General features: G+C 43.5%; 1 protein-coding gene across 1 annotated transcript in view; it reads left to right on the forward strand.

Moving 5' to 3' along the window:
• The window catches only part of eepd1 (endonuclease/exonuclease/phosphatase family domain containing 1), a 47,807-nt gene continuing 30,295 nt past the window's right edge, over positions 1 to 17,512 (forward strand). The window contains exons 1-2 of the mRNA XM_033637234.2: positions 1 to 257; positions 373 to 1,298. Of these exons, the coding sequence (XP_033493125.1) occupies positions 451 to 1,298 (848 nt within the window). The 5' untranslated portion in view covers positions 1 to 257; positions 373 to 450. The remainder of the gene's footprint in view (positions 258 to 372; positions 1,299 to 17,512) is intronic.

The raw sequence follows: 17,512 nt of genomic DNA on the forward strand, positions 1-17,512 counted from the left end.
TGTGTTACTTGACGCACATTGGTAGCGATGGTTTGTATAGATGTGAGAGCTGGCGTGTCTCTGTCAGAAGCGTGTGTGTGGAGGCCGACCTGTGGCCAGTGACACAGCGGACTGTTGGAGGACAAAGTTTAGGGAGCAGCCTGTACACCTGGCTCTTATCTGCCGCTGAGGACACACACACAGGCTGCAGACAGACACTGGACCGGTGTGTGGGACACATGCAGCATGTAGCCAGGACTGAGGACAGCTGCTGGATGGTGCGTATGATTGTTATTATTGTCTTTAATGAGGCAGTGTGTGGTGAGAGGAGGGATGTCTGTGTACATGTCTGTGACTGTCATTTCTCTGGTCCCCGTGGTGGTTGTGTTTCAGCCTGATCTCTCTCCGCCGTGCTCCTCTGTCTGCTCCCGTCCGCTGCACTGATCCTAGCCCCTGTGACCCGCAGGAGCCATGGGTGGGAGTCTGGGCTGCCACCGCTCCATCCCCAGGGATCCCACAGACTTCAGCTGCGGCAAGCGCAAATTCAGCGCCGCTTGTAACTTTGGCCACATCCTGGTGAACCAGGAGCGGCTGAACATCAACACAGCCACCGAGGAAGAACTCATGACTCTCCCGGGAGTCAACCGCACTGTTGCGCAGAACATTGTGGAGTACCGGGACTGTATCGGAGGCTTTAAAAAGGTGGAGGACCTGGCTCTGGTGAGCGGGATCGGGGCCACCAAACTGGAGGTGATCAAACTGGAAATATGCGTCTCCAGCAGGACCAGTTCGTCCCAGCACTCCCCGTCCTCCCTGCGCAAAGACCTGGATCACCAGTCGTGCACCGGGATGAACATTAACACCGCCACCCCGGCGCAGCTCATGAGCATCCGAGGCATCACGGAGAAAATAGCCAAGAACATCGTTGCCTACCGGGCGGAACACGGCCCGTTCAAAAGCATCGAGGACCTGGTGAGGGTCCACCACATCAACAGCTCCCTGCTGGACAAAATCCGCTTCCAGGTGTTCGTGGAGCGCTCCAGGGCGCCCTCCACTAACACTAACGGAGGGCTGACCTGCACCACCAAGTCCCACCCCAGCCCGACTTCATTCAGTCTCAGGAGCGACGACCTGGACCTCCCGCCCGGAGGACCGACCCAGATCATCTCTGTGCGGCCCAACGTGGAGCCCCCGCCCGGCCTGCGGGACGGGAAGCCCGTGGTGCGTCTGGCCACCTGGAGCCTGCAGGGCTGCTCCTGCGACAAGGCCAACAACCCGGGGGTCAAAGAGGTGGTGTGCATGACCCTGCTGGAAAATGAGTGAGTAAATCCAGAGCTCACTAAACATAATCATAGTAATGTGCCATAATGGGTGGTCTCAGGTGTCAACAGTGAGGCAGAGCTTCATCTTTCCATATCAAGGTAATGGAGAACAGAGATGAGGCAGTGCATTAAAGTCTTTGAAAGCCATTGAATAATAAAATTAAAAAAATTTTCAAGTCCTTTTTAAATAAACAAATAGAGTAAATAGGCAAATAAAGATTTAAATAAACAAATATATATTCTAAATGTAGAATAAATATGAAAACAATATTCAGAGGCAGACAGTTTACAGTGCATATACACTGTATATAAGCTATATGTATTAGTGATGTTTTGGACGCGTTCCTCGTTGTATACAGGCTACATTCTTGGCCCATTCATGGCATAGATGCCTTATGAGAGCGCTGACTGTGTGACAGCGGTGCCATCTAGTAGCCATATGTGGGCCAGGTCAGTGTGCCACTGCATATGCCATGTTTAAAATAAACACCCTACAACATTCCTACCATGTAAAGTGCCCCTGGGGACCTTTTAAAGTGCTATACAAATGAGCTGTATTATTATTATCATTATTATCGTTAGCAAGTGAAAGAGATTCTGACACAGCTGATACTGTGACTTTGCAATAGTTTAGATACTTTGGAGAGTGCTGGTGGCCCCGTAGAAGAATCCTCATAAACTGGGCAATGCGTGGGCACACCACAGTCAGAATCACATGCTCAGAGACATAAGAGGAACTTCAGATTCCCAGCGGCCCAATGTGGTTCACTGCAGGTCACTTGGTTTGGCTATTTGATTAATTGCACTGAAAGTACAACATAACCCAAAGGTCCTGGGTTATTACTTCATCTTGAGGCCCTGTGTTGTGCTCACAGGGTCGCTGTTCCTAAATAAAAGTGTTTAATTAAAATGCCTCAAACAAACTGACACGTAATAAACCTGTGAGCAGATTTTATTCCAGAGCAAGTTGTCTATAATTGGAGGATCAGGGATTCGATCCCCAGGTCCTCCAGTTAGCATGTAGAGGTATCCTTGGGCAAGACACCGAACCCCAAACTGCTCCTGATGGCTGTGCCACTGGCGTGTGAATGTCTAAAACACTGAGTAGCAGGTGGCATCTTGTATTGTAGCCTCAGCCACCAGTTTGTGAATGGGTGAATGTGACTCATAGTGTAAAAGCTCTTTGAGTGGTTGGAAGACTAGACAAGCACTATATTAGTGAAAATCCATTCACCATTTACCACCACTGGTTGGTTTGCGGATCTTTCTGTGCACTCTACTTGATGAGTACTTGGACATGACAGTGTACACACCATAGACTGTATAAAATAATGGGCATAACCACTGTGACATTGCCGATTGGTTTGTGGACTCCCGATTTGAAGCCTCAAGTTTGGCATTTTGGCCGTCGCCATCTTGGTTTTTTGGAACCAGAAGTGACTATATTTGGACAAAAGAGTGGAGATAACCCTAACACAAGCTGCTAGCGTAGTTAACAAGGTGCATTTACAGCTATCTGTGATAATATTAATGCTAATGCTAATGCTAGCGAAAAACAGGCTTAAAATCATTACAACAAAATGTACTCACCAGAAAAACTGAACATGTGATTCCTTAGATGGTCTTTAGTGCAACCAAATGTTGAACAATACTTTTTAAGCGATCATAATATTACAGCTAACTTGCATGAACTGAAAACATGCTGAAAGGCCATGGTTACATTACCCACAAATGTTGTCCCCTTGGTAACAACTTGTCAAAGGACAGCCCCCATCCGTCACTCAAAGCTGCCACGCCCTTAATCATGCATGATTTTAAGCTTTAATAACATTGAAATGGGTGAGTTATATAAAAAAAATCACTCTCCGTACAGTTGTCATGAAAGGGGAAATTAGCCTCAGAGACCGAAACTGTTTTTGGACCAGGCTGTAAACATGTTTATTTCTGCTGTAAAGTCAGGCATTTTAACATTGAGGTCTATGGGGATTGATTCGCTCTTGGAGCCAGCCTCAAGTGGCCATTAGAGGAACTGCAGTTTTTGGTACTTCCATATTGGCTTCATTTTTGAGCCCCAGAGGTTGCCGCTTGGTACACACATGGCACTGAGGGTGGGAGGTGGGTCAGTAGTGATCCATAAAAAATATTACCCAGGGTCCTACTAACAACAACAACAATATATGAACCTCGCAGTGTATTTTAAAACAATAAAAAAAAAAAAGAAAAAGCTTGAAATAGAAGATGAAAGAAATGAACTTGTAAAAAAATATGTGAAAAAAAAACAGTTTAAACATGATCAGAAATGTACAAATATAAAAATAACAAATACACAACATGAATAAAGAAGAATAAAAAACAAGAGAACAAGAACAACAATAAAGTCTGCAGCTGCGTATAAAGTCAGTATAACATATTCAGATACACACATAGCAAGAAAAGGTGTCGTGAACACAATAGAGCAGATTAACATTTCCATTACCAGCTCTCCACAAGGCAACAGTCCAACACTATCAAAGCAGCAGGTTTCTGGGCCAAACCTGTTTTAATGCAACAGGGACAAGCTTTGGGTCTGATGCAATGTCTCTGTTCCTGTGATTCACAGCATTGTTGCTTGATAAGGTCTCACTTGTAAAGAAAATGGATGTGGAGCAGAGAGCACCCCGATCTGTGGTGGACTAGATAAAATGACCGTGTTATTTTGCCCTGGGTGCAACATTTGCGCAGGCCTCCGTGAATCTAGGTTAATCTGCCCTGATAAACTCTGAGAGCAGTGTTCAGTGTCAGGCTCCAAAGTCAATGAGTAACAAGATTAATTCAATGGGATTCTACGTGTATTTGCTTGACAACAAGCTGCTCAGCTCACTTTGTCTAGAACCTCTATTAGCTCACACGATATTTACTTTGCTCTGCTCACATGACTGGTCGCCATTTTCTTTGGTTATTCATTGTTGGGTGTGACCAGACCTCCTCAGTCTCACTGTCAGTTTGCCAGTTAAAGTGACTGCGGCTTTGCAGTACCCAACCTGGGTGGTGAGCCCTGACCTGCTTGGTCATGATTGAGATGTTGTTACCCCTGGAACTGCCACTGTCAGTGAAAGTAGTATCCTCTGCAATGCAGCCATCATCCATCCCAACACCTAAACATTCTCTGCCATATGGAAAGGCCCCCGAAACACACTCTTTGCAAGAAACACTTTGACAGAGAGTCACTCATGTTCACAAATACTGACTGAACTTTTCAAGGCCATGGAAAAAACATATTGGAATTCTCAGTTTAGTTGGTTTCTCCTCTTAAAGCTGACTTGGTGTGTAAGATATTTAACAGCTCAGCATGCTTTAGTGGAAAAAACGTCTGATTCTCCTGCATTGCATCCCTGATTTCTCTCCAAGAACTACTGATTTTGGCGTGTCTTTGTGGTTGCGACACCATGGATAGTGGCACACGTTTTGAGACACTCACGTCTTGAAAGCTTTAACACTGTTACACTTGGCTGTTCACTTGACTAGTCATGGAAGTAGCTGGGTGAGGAATGAAAAAAAAAAGTGTGAGAGAAATGTTCAAACCATGAGTACTTCAACACCTCCACACACCTGCATGAGATGAATATAATTGTCACATTGTCTGTTTCGGAGAGTTACAAAAATTGCCAGATGCTGATAGACTATTCAAAAAGTACTTGGACTTGAGTCAGACTATAGTCATAAATGTGATGACTTTAGACTCGACTTGACGAAGTCAAAAAAAAAAAGAGTTGCAGTTGCAGATGACTCAAGCTATTTGACTTGCAAATATTTTATACCTTCCCCCAGGTGCAAAGATTAAACAGTATGTTATTTAAATTGTGACATGAATCAAGTAATTCCCCTTCATTACCTGAATCAGCTAACATTAACACTATTCATTACCAACAAGTCAACACTTATAAGCCCTGTTTCTACCAAACGCTTTCAGTATGGTGTCTTTGGAACCAGAAGTAACACTTCAGACATGGTACCCTTGGTCCATTTAGTGTTTCTACCGCAAACAGTCAGAACAAAACAGAACAGGCTGCAGTGAGAGTCTCTCTCCATGAGATATTTAGAAATAGCTGGGTTGTGCATTTAGTCCTTTTCAGGCAAGTACAGCCGGCCGGAGCCCACAGGAACGACACTCTCCAATGCTTAGATTAGAATATTTGCAGTTCACACAATCCAGTCGAAACATTTGAAGATCGACTCATTACTAAAAGTGTCTGTCATCCAAGAGAAACAATAACAACTAAAGTAATGGTCAAAGTTGTCATATCGGAATTTAAGGTGTGTTGATTGATTCACGTCGTCAACTCATACATGGAGTAACATTATAAGTTAACGTTCCACCTTTGAAGTTGCCAGCAGTCGGCCCAGTGAATTGAGAGTGATTGATTTTTTTTCTCAGACTCCAGCTGCTGCGAGAGGCAGCAAAACATCCTTTATTTTATAGTTACAGTTTACTAATAAAACTCTCCACAGTATGAACAGTGGTTACATGATCCTCAAAACCAGACACAACTCAGCCCTGAGCAGAGTGACCGTCCTCTACTGACCAATCAGACTGCAGTGTTCACAGCTCCACCAGATCTGTGTGCTAGGTACCCCAACAGAGGGGGGACCAAACATGGGGACGGTACCATTGGTACCATCCACAACTTTTCAGTGGAAATGGGAAAAAAGCGTACCAAACTGAACTATACCGTGCTGTACAACTAGGTGGAAATGAGGCTTTAAATTTCCCAGATCCACTTTGTTTAAACCGATCCGACAGCATCCAAGTTGCAGGAGAAAAACGTGACAAACTGCATGTTACTGAGCATCAGCTGGGAAAAGTTATACCGGCTCATTTGGTTTGTGTACAAAACCTACGCAGTGGTCATTGAAAAACAAACTGCAATATGCGAAACATGCAGGTCAAAAATTACAGATGGTGATGCAACAACAAAGACAAATTTTAAAAAGCATTCATGATTTCTGTGAATTTTATGAATAAGTTTGTTGTTAAAATGACATTACATTTGTTGAGGTGTACATGGGACTTGACTCAGAACTCTACTGTCTTGACTTGGGACTTGAATGCAAAGACTTGAGACTAACTTGTGACTTGCAAAACAATGACTTGCTCCCACCTCTGGCCTTTATGCCTCTGGCCAGCTGTAAAAATGTTCAATTTACTGACAAGAGATTGGCATGTTATGATTTCCTTCATATGAAAGGATTGCAATCATCCATGTTCATTAAGTGCATCTATAAACTCCACCACACCCAGACCCAGATCAAACTGCCTTAGGTAAAGCCTGGAGCCTCGCATGACTGATCAGTTTGAACAAGGAGCGTCTGTCATGTGTTTTGATAACAACTGTCTGATTACCTTTGGCTCCATCTTAGATCTCCCTCCATGCCCCCTCCCTTTCCATCGCCTGCCAAACCCTCCCACCCTCTTGTACATGCTTCCCACTTCCTGTGTTCCCAAGCCACGGACAACAACCCTAATGGTGACATTATAGGATCATTGTTATGGAAGAGGAGGAGGCTGTAGACGAGATGCGGTGTGTTTGTGCAGTGCTTGGGCTCCGCTGTGTGAGCAATCACAAGATCCAGGCTGAGTTTACACACTTCCTGGCTTTCCTCCAGGCACAAGCAGAGAGCTACTAGAGTTCAATGAACTCCCACTTACCAAAGGTTACACAGCAAACTGCGCTCAGCCACCACAGCCTGCTGATGTGAGTAATCAGCCAGCCCTTAGTCAGCCTCACACACTGCGCTGAAGGGAAGTGAAAGAGCCGCCACTCGCTCTTAACAGCAGGGCTAATGCGGATCAAGGTGTAGATGTGAGCTGCCAGGGACTCACTTGATTCAGAGCAAATGTGGCTGCAGAAGGGAAAAGCTGTGTTGCTGTCACATCTGATCCTCTCGTTCTACACGACGTTTTGTAGGAGGACATTTCAGTGTTCGTGCTTCATCAGTCTGTGGTTCTTCTCTTGTGTCTCAGTTTTGAAACAGTCCCAGAGTTTCTTGTGTTTCTTGCAGTTCTGTGCAACTTCTAAGGTGCATGAAGCAAGAACTTCCATCATCCATCCTCTGTGTCCAAACTGTAAAGCAAGGCTGCAAGAAAGAACATGCACAGTGTGAAAGCTTATATTCATCCAGTTTACCGTCCCACATACCTGCCTGCACACAGGAAGTGAAGAATCAAAACATGAAATGAAGTTACAGGATGGCAGTGAGGAATTGATTTGTCCAAAGAATAATGGGCTCACCAAGATTTCATCTTTTGTCATCTCTTTGATTTTCTGTATGACTCATTAGGGACGAGCCAGGCCAGTAAACATGAGCTTGCAGTTTGCAGTTCACATGATATTTGTTATGGCTTTGAACAAACTAAAGGAATAGTTCCACATTTTGGAAATGCTAGAGTGTCAAGGCACGATTAGCTTAGCATAAAGACTGGGAGCAGGTGATAATGGCTAGCCTTGCTCTGTCTAAACTCAAAAAACACAAATACCAAAAGCTGTAATGCTCACTAATTGACGTGTTTGATCTTGTTTGTTGTATCTGTACAGAAACTGACAAAAGTGAGACTTTGTGGTTTTAGGTTATGTGCTGGAACTAGTTCTTGTTGAACAACAGGTGGTGCAGTGATTGTTCTCAACATTCCAGTCTTGTTGTCACATATCCCTTTTCCAGTTAAATTAGCTGTGGTTCTTGAACCAGTTCTGTTGTGGATTTCTGGTGCTCATATTTCTACCAGTTTTGATCTGAATCATTGTTATCAAGGATGAGTCATTAACGGAGAGCATTACACAATTCATTACATGAAATAACAGTAGTGGAAGGTGGCGAATGGCATTGGTCACCTGCAAGCAGGGACCACCTATTAATGACAAGAGGATATAGAAGACCATTAGGTGCAAGACTCTATCCTCTCTTTCCAACCTGTGGAATATGACACACCCACTGATGTTGTCATGGTTGGCATCTTGGATCAAGGAAATTTTTTGGTTTTAGCTGGGAACCAACTTTTCAGGGTTCTGAACCAATGCTCCTAATGGTTCAAAATTACACGTGGGAACCCGAACAGAACCAAATCCATGTTGACGGAAAATGGGTGGCTGTGCTCAGCCTTAGAGATAGGGTAAAGAGTTTGGAGATCCGGAGGGAGCTCAGAGTAGAGCCGCTGCTCCTTTGCGTCAAAAGGGGTCAGTTGAGGTGGTTCGGGCATCTGATCAGGATTCTCCTGGGCGCCTCCCGCTGGAGGTGTTTTGGGCATGTCCCGCTAGCAGGAGGCACCGGGGCAGACCCAGAACATGCTGACCTCGGAGTCCCCCAGGAGGAGCTGGAAAGGGTTGCTGGGAAGAGGGATGTCTGGGGTGCTTTGCTCGGCCAGCTGCCCCCACGAACCTGCCCCGGATAAGTGGATGAAATGGATGGATGCATGGAAAATGGGTTAAAGTGAGGCATGGTGCCATTGTGACTGTAGAGAGAACAAGCTCACTGCTTGGCTATGACATCTCCGACTATAGCATGCCCTGACGTACTGAGCCGTTGGATAAACTCGTTGGCTGTCAAGAAATAGTCCCCATCATGTAGCACCATAATTTGATGTTTAAATTATTGAACTTTACCGTGTGTACAGACAAAACTTGAAGTGAACTTGCGTTTACATACAAAGTCAATGTAAAGAGGCCATTAGCGTCATAAATTCCCACGTATCCCAGAGCTATTTAAATCTGCTTCATAAACATACAGACAGGAGTGGGATAGAAAGAGAGACCGGAGGGAAATAACAGAAAGAACATGTCGTTTCTGGTGAGGTCTGTACGGTACACTGACTGCCTGGGGCAAATCAACACGGACTATACAACCGCTCCGGCGGTCACATTTGTGTAAATTATGCAAGCCGAAAAAATTTACCACCATACCCAATGCAGGGGGATGATTTCTCTGTGTAGTTTAAGTCTCACTCAGAGACAAGCATTTGACATGGTTTCGGTAAAAGAAAAGTTTATGTGAAAAGCTCTGGGGGCAGCGTTGTTGCCAGAAGAAATACTGGCATTGTACGTTTCTGCAAACCACGGATGCATTACATTTGTACCTTTTATGCGTATCATATCAACGTTTCCAAAGTGACGTTGCATATAAGCTGACTTTGTCATCAGGTGGTGCGTGGCGTGACACGTCGGCAAGATGCTTGCCAGGCTCTAGACCACTGTTTGAGACCGACAAACAACAAAAGTGGTTGTTTTTTAACTGCATTTCTAGTGTGGATAGTGCCTCTAAAACCAGGTATTTTAAATCAAAACATGATCTTTTACGAACAATAACCACATGTTTTTTGTGCTGAATCATAACCACACGTTAATCACATTCATTCATTTTCCGTAACCGCTCCTGTTTGGGGTCGCGGGGGGGCTGGAGCCTGTCCCAGCTGACATTGGGCAAAGGCGGGGTACACCCTGGACAGGTCACCAGACTATCACAGGGCTGACACATAGAGACAGACAACCATTCACACTCACATTCACACCTACGGACAATTTAGAGTCACCAATTAACCTGCATGTCTTTGGACTGTGGGAGAGGTTGAAAGGCTTGTGCTGCTCTACCTGGTCTGCATTTTTTGCCAGTTTCAGTGCTTCGCAAGTCTCTACAGTGGAAATGGCAAGTGCAACGTTAGCATGACTCATACTCATGATGGTCATATTTATGAAAGTAAGAAGCAGATTAAAAATATATCAGAACTCCTTTTCAGCTCAGATGATAAAAAGTTGCATGTCTTATTAAAATGAGGCTCCCTGGGAAGGTCTGATTATGCCATTTACCAACATCGTGACTCCTTGCCTCATGATTCTTTTAACCAAATGGCCTCCACAAACTTTTGAACTTCGAAATGTTCAGTTACCTTTCATTACTGTGAACACTTTCTCATGGAAACATGTGGCGTAATGGTAATTGATGAGGTGGGTGTACTACTAGGCAGATGGTTAGGTTAACGGAGGGAAAGTGGATATACTCTCCTATATATTCCAATGGCTTTTTGGCTGATAGTAGGGTATACTGTAACCAGAGAAGGAAGTGGATATACCCCGGTGGTGGGTGGAACTGACTTGAACAAGCTGAATCTTAAAGCCACTTAAGGCTTACAAAGGTTACTCAAGGTTGTTTACATTTTCCATGACAGTGTCAAGTCACCAGGGTTTGTTTTCAGTGGTGCTACGTCTGTAGTCGACCCCTGACCCCGCTGACAGGGCTGATGATGATAGGGGATGGATGGCTGACATCACACATGAAGTGAAGAGTTGCTGCTAAAAGCTTGTAGCTGCAGGACACAGTGAAAGAGGAAGAGACACCAGAGGACACCAGACAAAGAGGTCTACATCCTCATTGTGTTAGCCAAAACAGTTCATAGCAGAGTTTTCTATGGGTTTGAAATAGGTTTTATTTCCTTACTGATTGTGTATCTGACAGAATACAGGCCATGAAATTACTTACCCTCACACAGATCAGAATCTATAGCTAATATTTTTTAATGAAATTGAGGCCCAATCAGGAGATCAAAACCTCACTGTCCTGCCTTTCACATTTCATATCTGCAGCATTCCTTGATGTTGTTAGCAGAGGTGGCTAACAGATGATGGCCCAGTCCACTGTGTTTACACTACAGCCAGTAAAGCCAATTATATGATAATGTGTTTCTGGTGATATTCCTGGTCTGTGAGTGACAGGCAGGCAGATGGCAGCTGCTGTCATCGCTCTCTTGTTAATCATATTACGCTCATCAGATCTGCTTCTGCCTGTTGTGTAGCTTATCAATTCACTGGAGAGATTCCGTGAATGGCTGCGTTTACACTGAGCTTTTTGTTCAATTGAAACTGTGGTAGAAATTCCAGAAAAGTGGAATTTAAAAACATAGCTCTCCCTTCTCTGTCCTAAGCCCCTCCCACCAGACGACCACAAGACAAAATGGATTAGTAGCTTTCTGTGCAGGATTCTGCGCCAGTGAATCAGGCTTTCACTAAAGGGACATGCACGTGCATCTTCATTTGTAGAACAGCCAGTAGAGTGTGCCAGGGCTGACGTCAAAACCCGGAAGTTTAGCATCGCGCTGGTTCCTGGAAGAGAAAGTGAATGTGATTTTTGCATTGCGTTTTGGATTATGTCAGAAAATAAGCTCTGTGGCTAACACAAGTTTATGATACTTACAGGTTTTGTTCAGCGAGATAATCTTCACATATGAGCACCTTTCATACTGCATTTGAAGCTTAAATGCGATCGCCAGAAGTAAAAAGCTAACGTTAGGCTTTAACGGACTACATGACTACTCCACGGTCGCGTGACTCTTGACGTCACTGCCACTAAGCTTTCAACTGATTTCAGCCGCTTCATTTTAAAAACATTGTATAATGGGGAAATCGGACTGTTTAAGCTAAATAAGAAGCTGTAATGGCGGACTGCCAGCACTCTCGCCTGTTCAGGGGTGATGATGTTTAATGTCCCCGACAGGGTTTATAGTCGTATTGAGCAACTTGTTAGCAACCGCCTCTTTTACGACACGTAAAAGCTTCAAAATTCACAAGTAGGGTATTTACTGACGTGTTTTATGTCGTAGAACAAAACTTGAAACACGCTTAACTTTTGTTAACCACAGACCTTATTTGAGGCATTTTACCAAAATCCCATTCAAAAAACGTATTGACTTTTAGAAGAGAGAACCAGAAGTGCTAAAAGCGCTAACGGAGTTCTGGGTTTACTGGCACACTCTATAGGAACGCCCACTATCTTAGAAATGACGGTTGCCAACAAGTGGCTGAATGAGACTACAGAAAGTCATCATGCCGACCACAGCTTTTCAGCATCGTTGTGTTAGGGACTGTTAAATCATGCAACCCTGTTGTAGTTCATAGCCTAACGTTAGCTTTGTACTTCTGGCGATTGCGTTCCGGCTTCAATAATCATCACAGTGGTGCTCATTTGTGAAGATTATCTTGCTGAACAAAATGTGTAAGGCGGAATTTATACTTCTGCGTCGAATCAACGTCATAACTAAGGCAGACCGCTAGGCTAATTTATACAACGTAAAATGCCATAGGCTTGTGCTAATAACGTTAGCATGTTGTATTTGTTTGGAAAACGTGTTTTCGTATAAGACTGTTGTTTGCAGAATTTTTTAATGTTACCTCTGTTAAATGCTGCTGTTGTCCCTGGTTTCATATGAGTAGAGGAAAAGTTCACTAGCTGCTAGGCTAATTTATACAATGTAAAATGCCATAGGCTTGTGCTAATAACGTTAACATGTTGTATGTGGGGAAAATGGGTCCAGATAAAGACAAGTGTTTGTCTGTGAATGCTGCGAGTTATAGTGAAGCTGATGTGTGTACTTGTGTTTGAAATTATCTCTATTAAGCCAAGTTTAATGTGTGTTTACTGTGTGTTTTCAATCAACTAAACTTTACAGCACTTCACAGAAACCTCCCATCGCCGACTAGTGTACTACTTACTTGTAACACACTGAACAGCAAACTTGTTTATATGCTAAATAGCATGGTCTAAAATGCAGCCCTGTCCTCGGCTTGTAAATTACAGTAACCAGCACAGATGTGTTTACTCTGTCTCTCCGTACCTCATCCTGGGACTAAACCTGGCAGCTCCCCTGGACACTGACATGCCTACCTGAGAGAAAAGAATACTTCCAATAAGCTTACAAGCTGACTGGATAATTACAATGAATTTCGAAAAAATAATGACATTATTTTTGACTGCAAACAGGATGACTAAATGTCAAGCTGTCCTAAGTGACCCAAACTATTTTCAATGGAGACTGTGGATCATGCAGCAGTATCTTCTGACTGAACTGTTTCTTCAGTGGAAAGCTCAGCACTTACCAAATAATAATGGCAGCCAGTGTGGGTCAGGTTTGCTTCCTTTCCGAAATGAAAAGCATTTGGCACCATAAAGCAATAAAGAGTGGAGACTAGGTGGCTGCAAAAACAGAGTGTAACGTGCCAAGAACATGGAATTTGGACAACGTACATAATGCTGTGTTGTTCTGATCCATTGGTACAGTTTTGTTTTTCCACAAATGCATATTTCGAAATCTTAAAATTAATGAATAATGCCTTTGATCGTGTGTGATTTATAAATACTCAATTATAGCTGCAGTCTCTTTGTGCTGCACTCTAATCAGTTTTATTACTTCACGTGCATTAATCATGTGGCATGATGGCATTTTTATAGCTTTGGTCAGATGTTATTTGTCATGAAGTCAGTGTTTTTCCTGCTGTTAGATAGAAGGGAGTTGGTTCCTGCTTGTAGCCTGCTTGAGATGTCTGCTGAAGCAAAGGCCAATTCGAGAGGTATGTCTGTCTCTTCGTAGGGCTTAGGAAGGCTGTGGAAACTGTGGTCTTAAAGGAATAGTTCAACAATTAGGCAAACATGCTTAAGAAGATGGATGTTAATTTCAGACATGAGTTTATCGACCTTCTCATTTCAGTCTTGGAAAGAAAGCAAGTAAGGGCATTTCCCAAAATGCTGAACTACACTTTAACTTTGAGACCAGCTATCAGTGAGAATACTGCTGGCATGCCATAATGACCTACATTCATTAACCATGATGTCATTAGTTTACTGTAATTACACAATCGACGCAAATAATTTGAAACCTGTGTGGGCAAACACTTGCACACATTCTTTGATACCACAGAGCACATTTTCACCCACAGAGGAGCCACTCCCAGGTTTAATAAGTGACGAGACTGTGCACATCTATGCTCACAAATCTGTTGACTGCAATGCACATAAGCGCCGTGCAGCTGTTGAGATGATGCACCCAACATCTGTGGCCTGCACTGTAGGCCTGGATTATGAGATAGGCAGGCAGAGAGTTTGGCAGCAGCGTCACACGCTCTTTTAATCCCCTCAGACTGACAGAACTATCAGACACACACATTTAAACACACTGGGTGACATTCTGCGATGTTTGTGAATAGTACTTGGGTCTCACTGAGACAGCCCGATTCACTACAGGAATCCAGTGAGATCGAGGCAAGCATGGGTGCTGAAGTCATGAGGATGGGGTGCTGCAAAGAAGGCCTGTGCTGAGCTGACGCAGGGTGTTGGGTGCTCATGTGGAAATTTCCATTGGCGCAGCGTTTTATTGTGGGTGGACAGTGAGTTAGGGGCATTGCCCAGCAGGCCCTGCCAGCCAGGAGTCATTCGGGCCAATACAGCGCTCCCAGCCCTCGTTTCTTTTGCTAAACAAAGCTGATTTAGACTTGTTTGTCTTCTGCAGCAGCAAATCAAACTGAGTTACTGCGGTCACTAAGGTAAATGCAACCCCACTTTAATCAGGGGGATTGAAACAAAACATAAATATCCTAAAAAGTACTGGAGAGTGAGGAGAATTATGGGTCACTGCAGGACCGGACTTAGCATATTAAGTGCCCAAGGCAAGCTTCCCCTGGTGCCCCCTCCGGACAAAACAAAAGTATTTCTCTTTTATATTTATCGTATTTATTACAAACAAGAACAAGAGCCAGTGAAAAAGCAGCACAAATAAACAGCTTAGCTAAAAAACAACAATAATAATTACATAAAATTAACTAATTAGCTTCTTTTTATTTTGTACTGCGCCTCAGATGGCTTTTGCCTTTCATTGCCACTGGATCAGTGTGAATACAGAAATCGCTAAACTGACCTTGAAGAATTATTCCACCTAAAACCTGTGTTCTGAGGATCCAACCCTCACCCTGTGTAGGCTCGAAAAGTGTCTCGAAAAGGGTTTGTAGCTTATTCTTTTTGTAGGAATCGATTCTAAGGTTGAGTTTCACGGTGAAAAACTAAACTTTTTAAACCACTGCAGCAGAATAATCCTCCTCTCTACTGTCTGTATGCTCAGTATGTTCCAAACACTCATATTTACCCAAAATGTGGCTAAATAAACACACTTTGTTTGTCACTAGCACAGTTAGCTGTTAGCATTTCTTTCACTGAGTTCATAAGGCGGTTATCGCTGATATATATATATATAGTGTTGTAGCAAAAGCATAGCGCCCACCCTCCCTTCTGTTCACCCCTGGTTAATACTGTTAGCTCTGTCAGCACTGTTGCCTTTAGTTAGCACTGTTCATGGAGTTAGCACCATTAGCTGATAGCCACCAGCTCAGCCACCTCCATGTTGAGAAGCGTGTGCAGACAACTCAAACGCATAGAGCCCCATTAATGAAACACTTCATTTACATATCGCACTGGATTCACAGGGAGGTCAGATAGTCGACATACAAAGTGCAAGACTCTGACACCAGACTCCTGGGTTTGCGTCCAGACTCATAGCTCCGCCACAGCTCCACCCTCTCCATCCAAAACTTTGCATGTCTGGCTTCAGAAATCCAAGATGGCAACGGCCAAAATGCCAAACTCAAGGCTTCAAAACTGCAGTCCACTAGACTCACAAGTCAGTCTTTAGAGGCTTTTCTTAACTAAAGACTGATGTCTTTCTCCCTGATTTTGTGTTTAGATGGGTGGATATAATTTCAGAGTTTAAAAAAACTCCCTACATTGCAGAACCAATAGTAAATCCGCAGGGCGGCCCTTCCGTGGCTCGCTGAACTCTTGTGCTCGTAAACATAGTCGGACTGCGTTAAAAGTTTTAAACAAAGTCGCTGTAAGTCCTTCATTTCCACAATCTTGTGGACTGAGCACACGTTTGATAAAATGGAGTTAAATCTCTCGGCATCCATTTTCAAGCTCTCTGTGTGTTTGTTTCCTTGCGGATGAGAAAAGGGGGAGTGCACATTTCCGGGAGGGCGTGTCCTTTTAAAGGCACTGTATGTAAGAATGTGGCCAAAACGGTTACTGCACTCAAATTCAAAATACTGCCGCGAGTCGTGTCCGCCCCCCCTCCCCTACAGATTCGAGGTTGCTGGACAGCGGCACGCTGGAGACTGATTTGTTTGCCCACGGGCAGCTGCCGTGGCAGGGCCACGTCGCTGCGTCCTTGATCTTCGGTTTTCCAGCGGACCGTTTGAACAAGTCCGGCTTCTCTGCTGCTAACGTTGCTGCTGGGATACAGCGAAGGAGACTGCTAATGCTATGTACTGGGACACTGCTAATGCTGCTCAGTCGTAACTGTAACTGATGCTGAGACTCTGCTGACTGCGTGACTGGTAGACGGCAGAGGGTGGCACAACAGGCCAAAACACAAATTCAAAACATAAACATGATTTGCGGACCGTAAAATTTTTATTTTTAATTTAATTTTTAATATTCTGGCTGTACTGTTGTTGTCAGTGAGATCAGTATGTTATATGAACATTATTCCTTAGTCTCTGTGACATATTAGGAGGATTTTATGACTATTTGCTTTAGATTTCTTACATATAGCGCCTTTAAAAAATGCAAGAGGTGTTGCTTTGTTGCTGGCCGTTTTCTCCGGTGTGTTAAACACACTTTAGAAAGCAGTGTCCCCAGACTATCAGAAGGCGGAGATCTCTGATTGTCTGGTGGCGAGACTAGCAGTCCGCAGATAAACACAGTGGCCAAGTCTATTATTTTTACAGTCTATGGTCCAGACTCATGTCTGTGGTTAGATGCAGGCAACAAAGACACTTTGTTTAAAGTAAGGGAAAAATCATGAGTTCGGTTAAATAAAAAAAGGTATTAATAAAAATAATAATAATAATAATAATAATAATAATGCTGAAGTCAGCGGTAAAAGCGGTTTGCAAAACTGTCTATATGTTCAAGGGGAAAAAATGAAATATACACTGTGACATTCAGTATCAGCTTTTTTACAACTTGCCAGATATGTTATTTAGCAACATTTCCATACAGACTTTGCGTGGCATTACGGTTCCCTCAAAACTGCATTTGCTGTTTCAAATTAGTTGTATTTAATTTCTAGTAAACAGGGCTGGATTTTTTAACATTAAATTATTGTTATTTACGGGGTCAAGGTCTGTTTCCCCCAGCTGACATTTATGTTTTCTCATATTTGTTCATTTTCTCATGTTAATTTTATCTTGGTGTGAAACCTTCAAAATCCCATTAAAGGCCCCGCTTTTTTCTTTTGCGACTCACCAGACATTTTACTGCATCATCCAGCAGAGAGTAAGTTAAGTTACGCACCTATGTCAAATACACGCTTTTACAAAATGTATGTCGTAATGTAAATTTGCAAAACAGCTATTCACAATTTCAAACATGTT

Source organism: Epinephelus lanceolatus, chromosome 16 (genome assembly GCF_041903045.1).
Source record: "Epinephelus lanceolatus isolate andai-2023 chromosome 16, ASM4190304v1, whole genome shotgun sequence".
NCBI classification, from domain to species: Eukaryota; Metazoa; Chordata; class Actinopteri; order Perciformes; family Serranidae; genus Epinephelus; species Epinephelus lanceolatus.